This window comes from Rhinoraja longicauda, chromosome 10 (genome assembly GCF_053455715.1).
Source record: "Rhinoraja longicauda isolate Sanriku21f chromosome 10, sRhiLon1.1, whole genome shotgun sequence".
In the NCBI taxonomy this organism is placed as follows: domain Eukaryota; kingdom Metazoa; phylum Chordata; class Chondrichthyes; order Rajiformes; family Arhynchobatidae; genus Rhinoraja; species Rhinoraja longicauda.
In genome coordinates, this window is record NC_135962.1 from 41544360 (window position 1) to 41562202 (window position 17843).

Consider the following 17843-nt stretch of genomic DNA (forward strand, 5'->3'; position numbering starts at 1 on the left):
CACTTAAAAAGCACTTATCTCTTTTTAAAGTATTTTTTTTTATTGCAAGTTACTTAACATACACAGATCAGCATTGGGCCCATATGCTCGTGGGCCACCGGGGCAAGTGTTTCGAAAAAAGCACTGAGAGTGTGTATGGGGAGAGAGAGAATGGGGGGGGGGGGGGGTCTGTGAATGGGGACTGGGGACAACAGGGGTCGTTGCGGAGGGGGCTTGGTGGTGGGGGAAAGAGGGGTACTGGGAAAAGGGGAGGTCCCACTTCCCCCCTCAACCCCTTCCTCCCCCCTCCTTCCCACCTCCATCCCCACTCCCTCCCCCCCTCCCTCCCCCCTCAATCCCAACCTCCATCACCACTCAGCCCCTAACTCCCCCCCTCCCTCCTTCCCTCCATCCCACCCTCCCCCACTCCCTCCCCCCTCCCTCCACCATTCCATCACTCTCCCCCTCCCCCCTCCTTCCACCATCCCTCCACCCCTCCCGGTTACAATGGAAACCCTACAGGGACGGGCCCAATGGGGAAAGAGGGGTACTGGGAAAAGGGGAGATCCCCCTCCCTCCCTCCCCCCTCACTCCCCCTTACCTCCCCCCTACCCCCCTCCCTCCCCTCTCCCTCCCTCCTCCCCCCCTCCCCCCCTCCCCTCCCCCTCCCCTCCTCCCTCCACACCTCCCTCCTCCCTCCCTCCCCCTCCCCTCCCTCCCCTCCTCCCGGTTACAATGGAAACCCTACGAGCACGGGCCCAATGGGGAAAGAGGGGTACTGGGAAAAGGGGAGGTCCCCCTCCCTCCCCCCTCACTCCCTTCTCCCTCCCCCCTCCCTCCCCTTCCCCCCTCCCTCCCCTTCCCCCCTCCCCTCCCTCCCCCTCCCCCCTACCCCCTTCCCTCCCCTCTCCCTCCCTCCCTTCCCCCCTCCCCTCCCCCCCTCCCTCCCCCTCCCCTCCCCCTCCCCTCCCCCCTCCACACCTCCCTACTCCCTCCCTCCCCCTTCCCTACCCCCACTCCCCTCCCGGTTACAATGGAAACCCTACGAGGACGGGCCCAACGGGCACACTTGTTCTAGTCCCTTATAAGACTGTTCTTCCTTCTCTGCTCCTGGAAATTCCGTGACCCCCCTATATCGACTTACCTTTGACTTATTTATCATCTGAGGTTTCCCACGGGGAGCTTCATAGAACAATTGTTCCTTAGCACCAGTGTTGACCTGTAAAAGTTTACCTGTTGAAAAGCAAAATGCCCAGATCAACTTAGATAACATTCCTTTCCATTGTCAGTTTAAATAAGCAGTACCTTTAAAAAGAAACGAGCCACTGCATTTTAAATTCACAGTTTGACATGTAATAACTAAGTGGGACTCTGAAATATTCAACAGTAATTTTCAGCATTTGATTTGAAAGACAAGTAAAATGCAGAAGCTGGAATCTGAAATCAGAAATGCTCGAAAAATTCAGCCAGTCACGCAACACGTAGAAAGAGAAACCAGTGTCTGTTTGACTGACCGAGTATCTAGCATTGCTGCTGTTGTTTCCGCATTTAATTATTTATTTCATAAACGTAACTATAATTGCACATTTTAATTATGTGATCCATTTGTTGACCTTATTAATTTAATTCTCAAAATCCTAACATCCAAGAGGTGTGTGCCTTTGTTTCTGGTTTCTTCAATCAGTTGCATTCTCTGTCCCTTTATCCCTTTCTTGACCATTCACGTTTCCCTCTGCCACTCAGCGTAAGCACCATTGCAGCATTTTCCACAGATGATAACATTTGGTATTTTTTCCCCCAATCCTGGCCTAGCAGCCATTCACAGAAACGCATTGGGGTTTCAGCACAGGAAAGGACAATTTGGTCAATTACACTTTACAGAAAGATATTTCTCACCACATTTACATATTTCCATTCAATCTCATTTCCATCTGATTATTGTGAAAATAGAGCTTTGGAGTCTGAGGTGAATCACTGACCTCAAATATATTAAAACTGTATCAAATCCATTCTACAGAACTGGATCCACATCATATCTGAATATCGCTGGAATATGTACAAATAGTGAACAGGAAGAGGCCACATGCACCTTCAAGCACACCCTCATTCAATAAAACTATGGCTGATCTGACTGTAATTCACAAATATTCGAAGACTATTTCTGATACTCTGTGAGGAAAAGTGTTGCAAAAACTCACAGCACTTAGAAAAATGTTCATCTCTTCTGTCTTAAATAGGCAACCCCAACTTCAAGATTTGACCACAAGGAAATGTGTTCCCCTTCCACCATGTCAAAACTCCAAAGGACCTTCTACATTTCAATAAAGAACTCTCTCGCTTTTCTGAGATCCAGTAGAACTTATCCTACACAAAAAAAAACCTTGGGTAGTAGTCTAAGGAAGACACACAATGCCGGAGTAACTCAACGGGACAGGCAGCATCTCTGGAGAGAAGGAATGGGTGACACTTTGCGTCGAGACCCTTCTTCAGACTTCTCCAGCATTTTGTGTCTACCTTCGATTTAAGCCAGCATCTGCAGTTCTTTCCTACACATTTTGTCCGCTCCATTAGGTATTAGTCTAACTGTTTCCAAAGCACGAATGTCCTTTAAATAAGGAGACCACTATTTTACTCAACATTTCAGTTGTGGTCTCAACAGGGCCCCATATAAATAAATAAAGCATAAAGTTTCGACTTTTGTATTCAAACATCATCTCAGCAGATGATAACCTTGCATTTGCCTTTCCAAAATCTATTTCCCTGCGAACTGGTATTTTTGGATGAATAAAAAGTTGCCCTTCTATGATCATTTTGCTCACAGCTCGCCAATCTTAGAGACCAGGTGCAATTTCTCCACTAATTTTATGACTTAGTTTTCCTTCAATTGCTCCATTTCTGTGAAACAGAATGCACATGGAATAAGCTTAAATAAATATCTGAATTTTAATTTCCCAAGAGCTTAGTTAAGCTGGTTTATGGTGTGCACAGTGTGAACATTTATTTTTCTGCACCAGTGTACATTGCTCAAATACACAGCAACAGTATGCACACATGACAAGTTTCTGATGTTAGAGTTGAGAAGGACCACTTCCTTAACTCATGACATTCGGTCACTTTGATTTAGGGCTAATTCTTAATTGTGCTCAGTGGAACGAGCCTCAACTTTGAATTTGCTATAGGTGCAATCAATGTCAATCCCAGAATCTAGGAGCACAGATTTCATGTTCAGCTGCAAATCTGATTTTACTTTGAAATCATATGAAGAATGACCGTGACAATTTATCTCAATGCTTTACAAAATTATACTGTTTGATAACATGTTCTTTCAAAGTAACATTCTAAAGGATATTTTTTATTTGCAAAAAATGTGATATCTTAAAAATGTGACATCTTAAAGTTTTGGCACTTTGATCAGTAACATGATTTTGTACTTCAAATGTGAATTAAAGTCATTTTGACTAATAATTAAGTCAATATTTAAATTACCTCCTCAAAGTATAAGAGTCCAAAATCTAGCCTTGATTTGGACATGAGAAAAAATGCAGCACACCTGATCTTAGTAAAGGAAGAAGCCATTCAACCCATCATGTCCTGCCTGACCCTTCACCAGAGTAACTTACTTGCTGCAATCCCTGTTCCTCTCTCTAAATTTTTCTTCATCATTTATTTATACAGTTCTCTCAAAACTACAATAGAACCTGCCTTCATCACATCTCCAACTTGTGCATTTTAGATTGCAACCACATGTTGAATTAGGTTTTCTCCTTGTGCCACTTTTAATTCTCTTCCCTTTTATTTTATACATGTGAAATCTTGTCCTCCACTTCTCACTTGTAGAAACAGCCTCCCACTGTTCCCTCTACCAATACCCATTAAGTTATGTATTCTATCAGATTTCATCCCAACATGCCCCCACCTCACCTGACTCTGGCTATCACCCACAATCCCATCCCAAGCCTCCCTCTCTCCTCTTTCTCCTGGTTATCTTCCCTTTACATTCGACCAGAAACTTAGATCACCCTTTCTTCATCTCCACAGATGCAGCTTGACCCACTGAATTCATCCCAATGTATGTTTTCTGCTTCAGCACAGCTTCCTTGCTTTTATACTATGCCTCTATTGATAAAATCCAGGATGGTGAATGCCTTATTAACTGCTTTCTCACCCTGTCCTGCCGTTTTCAATGATTTGTGCACATATACTTACAACTCCCTCTACACCAGCACCCTCTTTAGAACTAGCTTTTATTCCACATTGTCTCTCCTCATTCTTTCTATCAAAATATATCACCTCACCATTTCTCCTTATTAAACTTCATCTGCCGTGCATTTGCCCACTCCATTTGTCTGTTTGTATCATATATGTATGAATATATCCTCTTCAAGATTTGCAATACTGCCAGGCTGCGCATCATATGCAAAAACTACCCACTGGTACCTGGTATTGGTTATATTTAGCAATGAATAAGATTGAAAGCTCTTGATTTCTTAACAGCTCGTCCTACTCCAATTCTGTTGAAATAACAGGAATGAACTACGAGTGTCTGAGAAAAAACCTGCAAAATATTAATATTTGATGACATCTTATTTACATTTAAATATGAGAAGGATGGTTCATAAAATACCTCTTTTATCCCAGTCCAAATGTGTTATGTAGCTGGAAGCTCCTCTGCAAATTCCAACTCGTTTACTGCTCATTATATTGTAGATATCTACAAAATTATCATGAGATGCTACAGCTAAGTACTTCCCAGGACCTGCCAATTTAAAATTACACATTAGTGTTGCTTGGAAGCTACAGAGAAGAAACCATGTAGAATTTGATAAGTAAACAAATTACAAGATAGTTGACAGAAATAGATAATTGTCACACTGGGTCCAATAGGCTTCTGAGGTCTGACATAAAACATACTGTGGAACTTTGTTCTACAGACTATTAAACGGCATATACCTTTTTTTAACAAATGATTTATTAATAACTTGTTGACATCACTTTCAATGGTGGTATTTGTTGTCCATCCCCGTTTGTTAAGGCAATTGCAACTTACTTTCTTAAACCATTACTCTCAGTTGGGTAGGGAGTTCTAAGATTTTAAACTTAAGAAGATACAGTGATATCTTTACAATTGTATATTGCGTGCATCTATTCCCTTGTCCTTCCAGATGAAAGTCTTGGGAGGTACAATCCAACTTTCGAATGATTAAAGTGCATAATGTGGCATGTGTAAGGTTTCAGTAGATGTGGGATTAACACAGGAAACTGATCTTATTCTATGACAGAAGTAATGAGGGATTGAGAGCTAATTGTACTGCACACTTAACATCATAATCAGATTTTATATTTGGCCTCATGCTATAAATGAACAAATTTAATAAAGAAAGTGATGCAATATTTTGTTTACTGATAGATGAAAAACCACCCCTTCTTCAACATTCCTCATCAATACCACCTCTTAAAAACATTGAAGACACTTAAATACTTAAAACGAAGCAGCATTTTAATGTTTTTCAAGAGAATTAATGCACTTCAGTTTGATTTCTCTAATAAGAACTATTTAAACATAATTAGTATGCAGACATTTGGCCTCGATTTTTCAGAAACTATTGAAATTCTTACAACTTTTGAAGCCTGGTCATTTATTTATGTTCTAGTATTATCTAGAGCTGGTCGATTTTTAAACGAACAGAAGAACTGATATCTGTCTCAGCCTAGATACCTGGGGAAAATCTAATATCCGAAATGTGCTCTTTTCTGTGATGGAATGTAACAAGATCTTCAAGAGTGTCTGGATTCACAATCAGAAAACTTCCATCATTCAGGCCAACAGCGAGAGATTTCCCATCAGGAGAGAAACAGCAACACCTGCCACCTGTGAATAAGACAGCAAAGACTCTGACTTAATACCCAAGTGCTAATTGCTGTTTGAAGTTAACAAAAGATTTCTATTGTCTACTTTGATACACTTCAGGCTATAAAGAACTACAAAAACAACAAAAAAGTCTAAATTATTCCAATAATATTCTTTCATCAGTAAATATAGACCACCCACATTCATGCAGTGTCCAAGAGCCAGAGTAAGGTTTCAGATTTATTTGCAGTCTCAGCTCCTCCACTGTTATATCGAAGCAAAACAAATAAAATCACATAGCTTAGTTTAGTTTAGAGATACAACACAGAAACAGGTCCTTCGGCCCAGTGAATCCACGCCGATCAGCGATCCCCGCACACTAACACCATCCTACAATGATAGGACAATTTACAATCTTTACTGAAGCCAATTAACTTACAAACTGTTATAGGAAAGATATTGTTACGCTTGAACGGGTTCAGAGAAGATTTACGAGGATGTTGCCAGGATTAGAGGGTCTGAGCTATAGGGAGAGGTTGAGTAGGCTGGGTCTCTATTCCTTGGAGTGCAGGAGGATGAAGGGTGATCATATAGAGGTGTATAAAATCGTGAGAGAAATAAATCGGGTAGATGCACGGAGTAGGGGAATCGAGGACCAGAGGACATAGATTCAAGGTGAAGGGGGAAAAGATTTAATAGGAATCTGAGGGGTAACTTTTTCACACAAAGGGTGGTAGGTGTATGGAACAAGCTGCCAGAGGAGGTAGTAAAGGTTGGGACTATCCCAACGTTTAAGAAACAGTTAGACAGGTACATGGATAGGACAAGTTTGGAGGGATATGGACCAAACGCAGGTAGGTGGGACTAATGTAGCTGGGACATGTTGGCTGTGTGGGCAGGTTGGGCCAAAGGGTCTGTTTCCACACTGTTTCACTCTATGACTCTCTATGGCTCTATAAACCTGTTCGTCTTTGGAGTCAATTGAAATTCATTTCAAATGAAGCAAAATATCATGAATTGTGACCTTTTGAAAGATAAGGCCTCGTAGATATGTTACTTCCCTGTTACTTTATAGAACTTGCTTCACTCACTAAAATTGGTTATTTTCAGTTACTTACATTACTTGTACGTCTACCAGCTATGAATATGCAGTATTTGTTCAAGGTACAAATATTCATCTGTGAATTTACTCATGTCTTTCCAAGTTTCATTCTAGTTGGTTGTATGTTAGTTACATTGGTGAACTAATATGTAATTTTGCATGAAGCCGTGACTGGCAAAATTTACAGCACAGAAGTCCGCCATTTAGGCATTGTACTAGCTCAAAGTAGTGGCAATCCAATTAGTCCCACTCTGCCGCCCTCTCCCTATAGCCTTGTATCCTTTCATAAAGAAAGTATTCTTACATTTAGCTCACACAAGCATCCACACCAGGTGCTGGATTAAAAGCTTGTTTATACTAAATTTCTCACAAAACAAAATCAGCACAGCAAAGATGAATGGGTTGAAATTTAGTATCAATACTTGGAACTGGTCAATTCACATGCTATCCAAGCTAGGATCAGTCCTTGTGTACACTTGTAGCTTACCAACCTCGTGTGCCCTGACAAGGGTGAGAAAGGATATTGACTGCTTTATTCAATCCAAAACTAATGAAGTTCTAAAACACAAACAATAATTTGCCTTGAACACAATTCTAACCTCACAAAGGGTAACCAACTAAAAACTGGAAGAGTTCTGATGAAATTCTTTATCCACAGATGCAACCTGACTTCGTCAATTATCTCCATACCAAGTTCATCATTGCTGTGCTGAGGATTTTTTTGTTGTTTTTGTACTTCAGCATTTTCTGGTTTTATTTCCAGTGAATGCTAGATATATCATAACCCTTTTATAAACTAAAGCAGCAAAATTAATTTGTCAATTGCCAATGTCACGAGATTAACAAGTTATAAGCATAATAACATAGACTTGCATAGAAATTGTATTTGATGTTCACAGACAGGATGTGAGTTCTGCACTACATTTGCATTTACTGCCCATCCCTCAAGAACAAGGAAAGAATCAGAGATGAACCTACACTTTGGTTATCGTCAGAAGATGCTTGTGGCTCAGGGCAAGAACATTCAGGGCATGGAAAAAAGGGCACATTTTTAGCAAGCTCGGATCTGTGACAGAGAATAATTATCTCCTGAAAAGTCTTGAGTTTTACTCTGATTATCTCAACAATGCTGTTCATAATAGATTCTCTTTGGATTTCAAAACCAGTGAACTATCAGATTCTTCAGTCAATGGAAAGCTAGGCGAAGTACACAATCAGCCTTCGTAGAGATAATTGCTGACATAGTTAAAACATTCAATAAATGGTAACATCTAGTGAAGACTAACGTTCATGAACATTTCCAACTTACCTTTTCTTAGTTTACGTACAGCCAGCATACAGTGGCTAGGGGAGAGATCCCAAATTCTCAGAGTTTTATCATCACTGACGGTAGCACAGATCGGTAAATGGGGATGAACAGCCAAGCCCCATACTTCACCCTCCATGTGACCCTGCCAAACAAATGTTAATGCTTATTTTACTGCTCATGTTGACCTTTAAAGGATGCAGGAGAAAAATTACCATGAAGTCAAGGATCAATAATTAAATATTATGATTTCGCGAGTATAATTTCACGTTATTTAATCACAGTAATAAACATTAATTTCTTCAGCTTAATAGCTTCACTTTTTAAACTGCCACCACTGATTTCTATGTCTGAAATTCTTTAAAAACACCAGACTAAAATGCCAGTCAGTTATCTATATTTTCTGCATAGTTATCGACAGATGGTGTCTGACTACATCATTACTGCATAGTCTAGCAGTCAAATCTAGCTGTGGTTGACCTGTTCAGCTCCACAAAGCACGCTTAGTGGTATTGAGCATGGCTTGTTATTGAGCTCTTTGACGTAACCTCATCAATAGTTTTCAGCAGAAATAAACAGGATCACAGACATTTTTAAAAAGTCAACTCCAGTCCATTGAAAACTATGATCAGTGCATCCAATATCTTCTCTATACCTACTCCCCACAATCTCCTGGTATTTTCCACTTTCAGCTCCACTGATTTGAATGGTCAAATGTTCTTTGAATATTTATCTCCAGAACTAGTCTACGAGGGAATATGGTGATGCTGATGGGCTGAACAGTTGTTTATTTCAATGCGAGGAGTATTATGGAGAAAACAGATGGACTTCGAGCCTGGATCAGTGCTTGGGACTATGACGTTGTGGCTGTAATGGCGACTTTCCAACTTTTCCAGTGACTTCTTTTCCAATTGCAATTACTACACAGGAAGTAGGAGTGATCTTACGTAGACCCAACAGAACAGATCTTCCAGTTACTTTTTCCAGTTTAATTAGTTGCTTATTGAAGTAGATGTACAAACAAGGAGATGAACATACCAGGCTTAAATTTAATTACAAATGTGGTTAAATGAATAAGCAACGATACCTGGCGACAAGCCAGCTGTTGGCGAGAAATTTCTATCTGGAAAATTTCTCAGCGACGCACCGAGATCCACTACGATTCTTTGAAGACTCCTCACGATCATGCTCGCGACACCCCGGCCAACTGTCAGCGACAGCCTAGCCGCCAGCAGTCGCCTTAAAATCGCCTAAGTGGGACAGGCCCTTTACAGAACAAACAAGAACCTTGTGGCTTGGTGGTAGATACATTTATTTTCAGATTTTCTTGCACCTGTGCTTCTACAGGTATTACTTTTGACAGTTGCAACTGGCTTAGCATCCTGGATGTTTCCAAAAATTGATCCGATAGATCTTCACTTGTTTCCCCATGAAGTCTACCAGGTCTGAAAATCTAGCTCGCTATCCATGCTGCCCCTGTAGCTCACATGCCTTATCCCTCCACTTGTCTCTGAGCTTGTAAGGCAGTTTTAGAAGGATAGTCTTCATATTGGAAGCGACATTCATTTTCTCCATTTAGTTGAGATATTCCATTGCATTGCAACAACCTCTGAGGAACAGTGAGAAAGCTTGCAATGCTTCTGATCTGATCACTAATCAGGCAAATGCCTTGACCATAATGCAGTGGCAATATTCATTACCAATGTTCATTACCAAAATGCTCTTTAAACAGATCTTTTGCTCTTTGATAGCCCTGGGCTGGAGGTAAGTGTTGGCAACTGCGGACTAAGTCTTTTGGATTTATTCACAAAATGCTGGAGTAACTCAGCAGGTCAGGCAGCATCTCGGGAGAGAAGGAATGGGTGACGTTTCGGGTCGAGACCCTTCTTCAGACTGATGTTGGGGGTGGGACAAAGGAAGGATATAGGAAAGTCTTTTGGATGTCCTCTTGTTTATTGCTCTAGAAAATGTAATCGGTCACTATTATCATTAGTCTTTATTTCCACTCCTTTCTCAAATGCCGTGATGAAAACTTCATACTGCAATGGGTCACCATCATAAACAGGAATGTCTCTTGGTGGTAGAGTAGAAGAAAGATTTTGTTGAGTCAGAAGAACAGTGAAATCATTTTGCTTCTGAATTAGGTTACAGATATCAACTTGGTTGCCATCATTCGGTATGGGGGGGGGGGGGGGGAGGAGGGGTAGTGCAAACATGCCCCTGCACACCCTTTTGATTATGAGTCTTTACATTTTGCCTTTGAAAAGAGTGTTGAGTTAGATGGTTCCTATCATGAGCTCTAACAGATGGTCCCTGAGATGTTTGTTTTGGTCTAACAACCTGTTGCTCGGAGGAAGATTCAGTTCCCATCAACACATTCTGTCTTTGTTACACTTCATCAGGCAAGTATTCAGCTGCATGTGGATTTAATTTAGCTGATGTTTCCTTTTGAGCAGTTCTTCTCAAATAAGAGTTCATCCCATCAGATACTCTAGAGCTGCTTCTTGATCTCATGGCCTCAAGTACATTAATTCTTGCATTGGTTGCTGCCAGTTAGCATTTAGTTCCAGTTGTTCTTTCTTTCTTCTCAGTTGTTCTTCTTTTATTTTCAATTGTCTTCTCTTCTGTTCTTCCTCTTTTTTCAATTGTTCTTTTATTTTCAATTGTCTGCTCTTCTATTCTTCCTCTCTTTTCAATTTGTACTTCTTGTCTCTTCTGTTCTTCCTCTCTTTTCAATTGTTCTTCTTTTATTTTGAATTGTTCTTCTTCTAATTGTTCTTCGTGTGCCTCAATCTCATGCTTGTCTTTCAGGGCGGCAGCCCGTTCCATGAGAGCAGCCGTATCTGCCTGAGCTTTAATGCAAGCAGAAAACATTGAAGATGCACATGATGAAGAACTAGATTTGTGGCTTAATTTAGGTTTTAAGATATTTGAAACACTGTCATCAGGTCCAATGTCATCTGAGTTTACAACACTCTGTTGTATGGCACTTCCAGCTATGGAGAGTGTAGTTTGTTGGCCAACCTCAGATAACCACACCTTTACATCTTGTATAAAACCGATAAAAGCTTCCATTGTTTGTTGAAACCACTGATTTTGCTTTTCAAGTTCATGTTCAGGCGGTGGTAACGTCACCAATGACTCGTAATTTTCTTTGACTTCATCACAGAGCTTGATTAATTGAATCAGGTTAGATTGTACTTCATTTACATTTTCCTATGATTCCATGGACTCTTTCAGCATTTCCATTAACTTGATAGCTTGTTTACATCTCGTTTTTTTTTCTTCTGGTGCTTTTCAATGAGCGATTCCAAGCCTTTGGCAGTGTGTTTAATAAATCTCTTTTCCTTTTCAGAATCCTTTCCAACATCGCCATCTTGTGACCGAGCATCAGATCTGACCAGAGTCATACTTGTACACTATCCCTTTAAGACACGTTGAAGTAAAAGTCGTAGCAGCACAAATATTCTAAACAACTGATATTGTGCGATTCTCAAGGTCACTTCTTTGTTCTCAATTCTCCATTACAGTAGCTGTTTTCCAATACAGCTTATCACATATAGCTTCTCCAATAAAGCTTAATGCTGTACGTACTCACTTTCCCTGCACGTTGGCTTTTGAGGTTTTCAATCTCTGTTAGCCAGATTAGCGCAGGTAGCGACCTTGTCCAGTCTGTGGGATTTGGCATCAGGCTTGTGAAATAAAACAATCCTTGTTCCGTCCAGTTGATTCATAAGTTGCAGTCTCATTCATAGAGCTATTTCTCACTTAAAATGTAATGGCAACTTTCTGACTTTTCCAGTGACTTATTTTCCAATTGCCAGGGAGTAGGAATGATCTTACGCAGACCCAACAGAACAGATCTTCCAGTCGTTTTTTCCAGTTTAACTAGTTGTTTATTGAAGTAGTTGTACAAACAAGGAGATGAACATACCAGGCTATAATTATTTTGCATACAAGTCGTAGCTGGCTGCTCTGTCCCTGTCTGGTCCCTGGACTCAGGTCTTTCCAGTCGATGGTCTGTCCAGGTCTGATAAGAACTGTATGCTCCCCCCCCCCCCCCTGTATCTGGCCACTCCCAGTCCCTTATGCCCATATATATATATACACCACCCTGTGCAGCTAATGACCACCTCCAAGTGTCCAAAATAATATGGCAAGATATATCTAGACAAAATAATATAATATGCCAACAGTAGCTAGTCTAAACATAAACAGCTCATACAGTGGCCATTGTGGAAACATGGTTGCGAAAAGGATACAACTGGCAGCTCAATGTTCCAGTGCTTTGATGTTTTAGACGTGATCGAGAGGGAGGGAAATAGAGGCTGAGGAGTTGCACTACTAATCAGTGAGTGTGTCAAGGTAGCACATAGAGACGACATACTGGAGGATTTGTTTGCTGAGGCGATATGTGTAGAGCATAGAAATAAGAAAGATGCAAATACTCATACGGTTCTCCAATAGCAAGCGTGAGAAGAGAGGGACAGATATTTACACAGATTACCGAAAGATGCCAAAGCAACGGGTTTTTAAGTACATGACTTTAACTTCCCCAATGTTGACTGGGACTTGCTCAGTGCCAAAGGCTTAGACAGGGCAGAATTTGTGAGGAGTATCCAAGAGGGTTTCATGAACGTATGTGGATAGTCCAACTGGAGAAGGGATCTTCTCACGTCCCTTGTGTTGGGAAATGAGCCTTGGCCATGCGACTGGTGTTTCAGTGGAAGAGCATTTTGGGGATAGTAATCACAATTACATTATTTGTAAGATTATTTAGAATAGGGAAAAGGCTGGACCTTGCAGGAAACCATTACATTGGAATAAGGCAAACTACAACTAAAAGAACTCGGGAGGGTAAACTGGGAACGATTGTTATCAGATTAGTCCACATCTGACTTGTGGAAGTTGTTTAAAGACCAGTTAGTTGAAGTTCAGAACTGACATGTTCCAATGAGGAGGAGCGATAAGGATGGTAAAGTAAGGGAACTTTGGATGATCAAGGAGATTGTGAATTTGGTCGGAAGGAAAAAGGGTGCATGCCCGGTTTAATAATAATAATAATAATAATCCATTTATTTTATATAGCGCCTTATCGCATGCTCAAAGCGCTTTACAAAAACAATTAACATAGAAACAAACAGACAAACTATCCTGACGGAAAAGCGGCGAAAACACAACGCCAGCGTCCTCTCACGTCAGGGTCCGGCAGTAGACATTAAAAAGCACAAGACACACAGATATAATTTTTTACACAAAACAGCCATCACAGTGATTGCTCTAGGCACACCCTCACTGTGATGGAAGGCAAAGTCTTATCTCCTCCTCATTCTTCTCCCATGGTGCCACGAGGTGATCGAGGCTCCCAACTTTTTGAAGCCCCCACCGGGCGATGGAGAGTCCCAGGGCCGAGCCGAGCAGGCCGATGAAAGTCCTGAGCCCCCACCGGGCGATGGAAAGTCCCAGGGCCGAGCTGAGCAGGCCGATAAAAGTCCTGAGCCCCCACCGGGCGATGGAAAGTGCTGCGGCCGAGCCACGCAGGGCGATGAAGGGCCTGCGTGCGGGTTGATCGTACCTCGCGCTTCGGGGCGGTCGAAGCTGCTACGGCTGGAGCTCCCAAAAACCGGTCGCCAGCCAGGGACCTGCGAGCTCCCGATGTTGCGGTCTGCAGGGCCCACGGCCGAAGCCTCCGAGATGGTAAGTCCAGGCCCTGCGACCGGAGTCTTTGAGGTCGTTCTTTGAGGTCGATCCCAGCTGGAGGCCGCCGACTCCACGATGTTAGGCCGTAGCGCGAACGGAGATACGACACGGTAAAGGTCGCACCTCCGTTGAGGAGATTTGAAAAAAGGTTTCCCCCAACCCCCCCACCACCCCCCTACATACACAGAATTAAAAATAAAACAAAACGTACATTTAGCAACAACAATGACAAAAAAACAAAAAAAAAACAGAGACTGCCAGTGAGCCGCAGCTGCAGAACACAGCCACGCCCCCAAGAGGATGGAATCAGACCGGCCCTTTGAGGAATATAAAGAAAGGGGGAAAGAACTCAGGCGGGTGGTTAGAAGGACCAAAAGGGGCCACAAAATAGCTTTAGTGAGGCAGATAAAAGAAAATCTAAATATTTTTACACCTACATGAAAACAAGAAGCTAACCAGAGAGAAGGTAGCAACACTCAATGATCAAGAAGGTAATAACTCTCTGAAAGTGGCAACACAAGTAGATAGAGTGGTAAAGAAGGCACATGGTATGCTTGCTTTCAGAATTGGGACATAATAGTCAGGAAGCCATAATGCAGCTTTATTGGACTTTGGTTAGCTTGCATATTGAGCATTGTGTGCACTTCTGGTCGCCCCATTACAGGAACGATGTGGAGGCTTTTGAAAAGGTGGATTGGAGGTTTACCAGAATGATGCCAGGATTAGGGGTATTAGCTACAATTTCTCTGCAATTTTATTTTATCCCTCTGGAAATGATCTTTGGTCCTATATTTGATTTTATGAATGCTCTTGTTAACCTGTGATACTACTATTAGTGATTTGTACTTCTGTTCTCACATTGGTGTTCTTGAAACTGTATGTGGATGGTCCAACCCGAGAAGGGAGCTGTAAACAGTTTGACAAAATTGCATTCCAAAATCAAGGAGATCCTGAGAATACAAATACCCAGTAAACCGAGGAAAGGCCACAAAAGGGGGTCTGTTTGTATAAACTAAAACAAGTTTTTTGTCTTATTAATAAGCAATCATTAAATTACTCTTCAGTTTTAAATACCTGAACCAGTAAGGTTATGGGGCCACTTTTTTCGATTTCTAATATTTCTCCATTCTTTGTACCCACAAGCACATGGCCACGGCCTAAGGATATGGCGCGTATAGAAGGGTTGTCTTCTATTAACAGACCTATAAAAACATTAAAGATTCAAAAAGGGAATGAATTAAACACTAACTTGACCAATTATTATGACGTGGCCTCTATCACGATTGGGAGAAATTACCATTTGTATCATGTACATTCTCTGGATTTGGGAGTATTTTATATAAATCAACTTTACATTGACTATGTTATTATTATGAACCAACATGCAAAATAATTCAGTGGAGCGGACAGAATAATCCAACAATTCTTGCTTTAAGTCCACTGTGCATTTTGCCAACAGCACCCATTCCAACTCCATCTTATTCACATTAGTGTTTTATGCCCGTATCAAAGCCTGAACAATTTTGACATACTTGTCAGTAATTTATGTCCTCTCAGGCTTGGATATGACTTCTGTTTAACTTCTTTGTATTTGTAGTGGTTTTACAAGGGCTGTACCACATTCAGTGCTGTAGTCACACAGTGACCAAGATTTGGTCCGGGCCCTAAATCTATGGTGCTGTCTGTGTGGAGTTTGCACATTCTCTCGGAAAAGGTATGCATTTCCTCACGATGTTTCGATTCCCTCTCACTTCCCGGGAGATGTGGTGGTTGGTACGTTAATTGTCTGTTGCAATTACCCTTTACGTACGTGGGCGGCAGGAGACTCGAGAGTTATAGATGTACGAGAGAGAATATATCCTAGGGAACTAAGCGGGGAATAAGACTGATAGGAATGCTCCATTATCCAGTATAGATTCAGTGAGACGATAAACTCTCTTTGCAGTAGCTTCCACCAATATTCTCACTTCCATGGTGCTGCGGTATTTACTGTCCAGCAATGAAAGAAACGTGTATGGTTCTTGTGGGTGGACATGAACAGTTTACACTGCAAATCTCAATTTTGGAAAACACTTCGCACTCCTAATTTCACAGAAAGTATATTCCTCATTGATATTTTCAACTTGCATCACATTCTGGAGTATCGTCTTTTATGTGTTAACGTGAGTGTGCATTGACCAAACTTTCTGCCAGCTAGTTTCTTTTGCGAGGTAGCCAAAATCACACCCACTCAAAAGGGTTTAATGTCCTTCCTATAATACAGTACTCCAGAAGGCACTGCATAGGTTATGTGTCACATCTATTTTCCGTGTTCTATTCTATGCATGTATAATTCCTGGTCACACAGGATGGCTTTAGTTGGCTGTCCACCAATAAACTCACAAAATAGCTTTTACATCTAATCAGTCGGCTTTGCAACTCCTCTTAATCTTAAAACTATCAGCGGCACAGTGATGGAGCTGGTAGAGCTGCAGCCTCACAACGGCAGAGACCCAGGTTTGATCCTGACCTCGGGGGTGCTCTCTGTGTGGAGTTTGAACGTTCTCCCCATGACCCGAGTGGGTTTCATCCAGGTGCTCTGGTTTCCTCTCACAGCCCAAAAGGTGTGCAGGTTCATTATCCAAGCACGTAGGCAGTAGATGCGAAAGTTGGATAACATAGCACTAGTGTGAATTGGTGATGAATGGTCGGTGTGGACTCCATGCTGTGTCGCCGACACCAAAAACTTAGAGATCAGTATTTTAAAGACAAAACATCAGGCTCACGAATGTAACTATATTAAATCGGTGTACCTTTAGAGCCAGGGGCGAGTGCAGAACGTTTGATAACATACGTTTTCAGGTATCTGTCAAGAGTGTCGTCCCAGAGTACAACAACACCATCTTTTCCACCAGTGACAAACCCCTGGAGAAAGAAGCACAAGCTACTGTAAGGGTATTAGTAACAAAAACATTTCCCTAGCATGGTTAATCCAAAATTATTCAAAGAGAACGAATGACTTCCACAGTATATTTCTATTTGTACAGAGGTTTCCTCGCTTTAAAGACAAAGTGAAAAGGTAAGACAATACTCTGATTCAAGTCCGGAGTGCTATCACCAAGCTATAGCTGTTGCCTATTCACCTTATGGCACTCCCTCAAAGCTCATCCAAGACAGTGGTAGATTACCAATAAAGGAAAATAATGACGCTAGCCAAGGAATAATTATTTAGCCGGAAGAAATACTTTCCGGCTAAATGCTTTGTGAGTACCTCGGTTTAATTGCTGCTTGTAAAAAGAAATGGAAGTGGATAGGAAGAATTCCCATGTTGGACCTCAACACCAGTATTGGACAGGACAGCACTGGGGATTGGTGGAAGAAACATTAAGATGCAGAAGAAGCCAGCGTCAGAGTAACACTATGCTCTTGGAGAGTTGATGGCTTTAGTAAAGTACCGAGATAAGATGAAAGGAAAGAACAAGTACTCACATTTGAGGATGGGGAGGAACACGCTATCACTGTACGTCAGTGAGCTGAGTCAGAACGTAGAATATAGAACAGTCTTGCGCAGGGACAGGCCACTAGGTTAATTCCCGGAATGGCGGGACTGTCGTATGTTGAAAGGCTGGAGCGATTAGGCTTGTATACACTGGAATTTAGAAGGATGAGGGGGGATCTTATTGAAACATATAAGATAATTAGGGGATTGGACACATTAGAGGCAGGAAACATGTTCCCAATGTTGGGGGAGTCCAGAACGAGGGGCCACAGTTTAAGAATAAGGGGTAGGCCATTTAGAACGGAGATGAGGAAGAACTTTTTCAGTCAGAGAGTGGTGAAGGTGTGGAATTCTCTGCCTCAGAAGGCAGTGGAGGCCAGTTCGTTGGATGCTTTCAAGAGAGAGCTGGATAGAGCTCTTAAGGATAGCG

The 17843-nt window shown here is 41.8% G+C and overlaps 1 protein-coding gene across 8 annotated transcripts in view; it reads right to left on the reverse strand.

Moving 5' to 3' along the window:
* Positions 1–17843, reverse strand: part of LOC144597399 (echinoderm microtubule-associated protein-like 5) — a 116458-nt gene that overhangs the window by 33942 nt on the left and 64673 nt on the right. For all 8 annotated transcript variants that reach the window (XR_013547746.1, XM_078406726.1, XM_078406725.1 and 5 more), the window contains 6 exons: positions 16728–16839; positions 15010–15137; positions 8239–8380; positions 5696–5848; positions 4604–4735; positions 1124–1212 (listed from right to left, as the gene is read on the reverse strand). Coding sequence is in view for 7 of the 8 variants with exons in the window: in XM_078406726.1 (XP_078262852.1) it covers positions 1124–1212; positions 4604–4735; positions 5696–5848; positions 8239–8380; positions 15010–15137; positions 16728–16839 (756 nt within the window). In the remaining variant the exon portion in view is untranslated. The remainder of the gene's footprint in view (positions 1–1123; positions 1213–4603; positions 4736–5695; positions 5849–8238; positions 8381–15009; positions 15138–16727; positions 16840–17843) is intronic.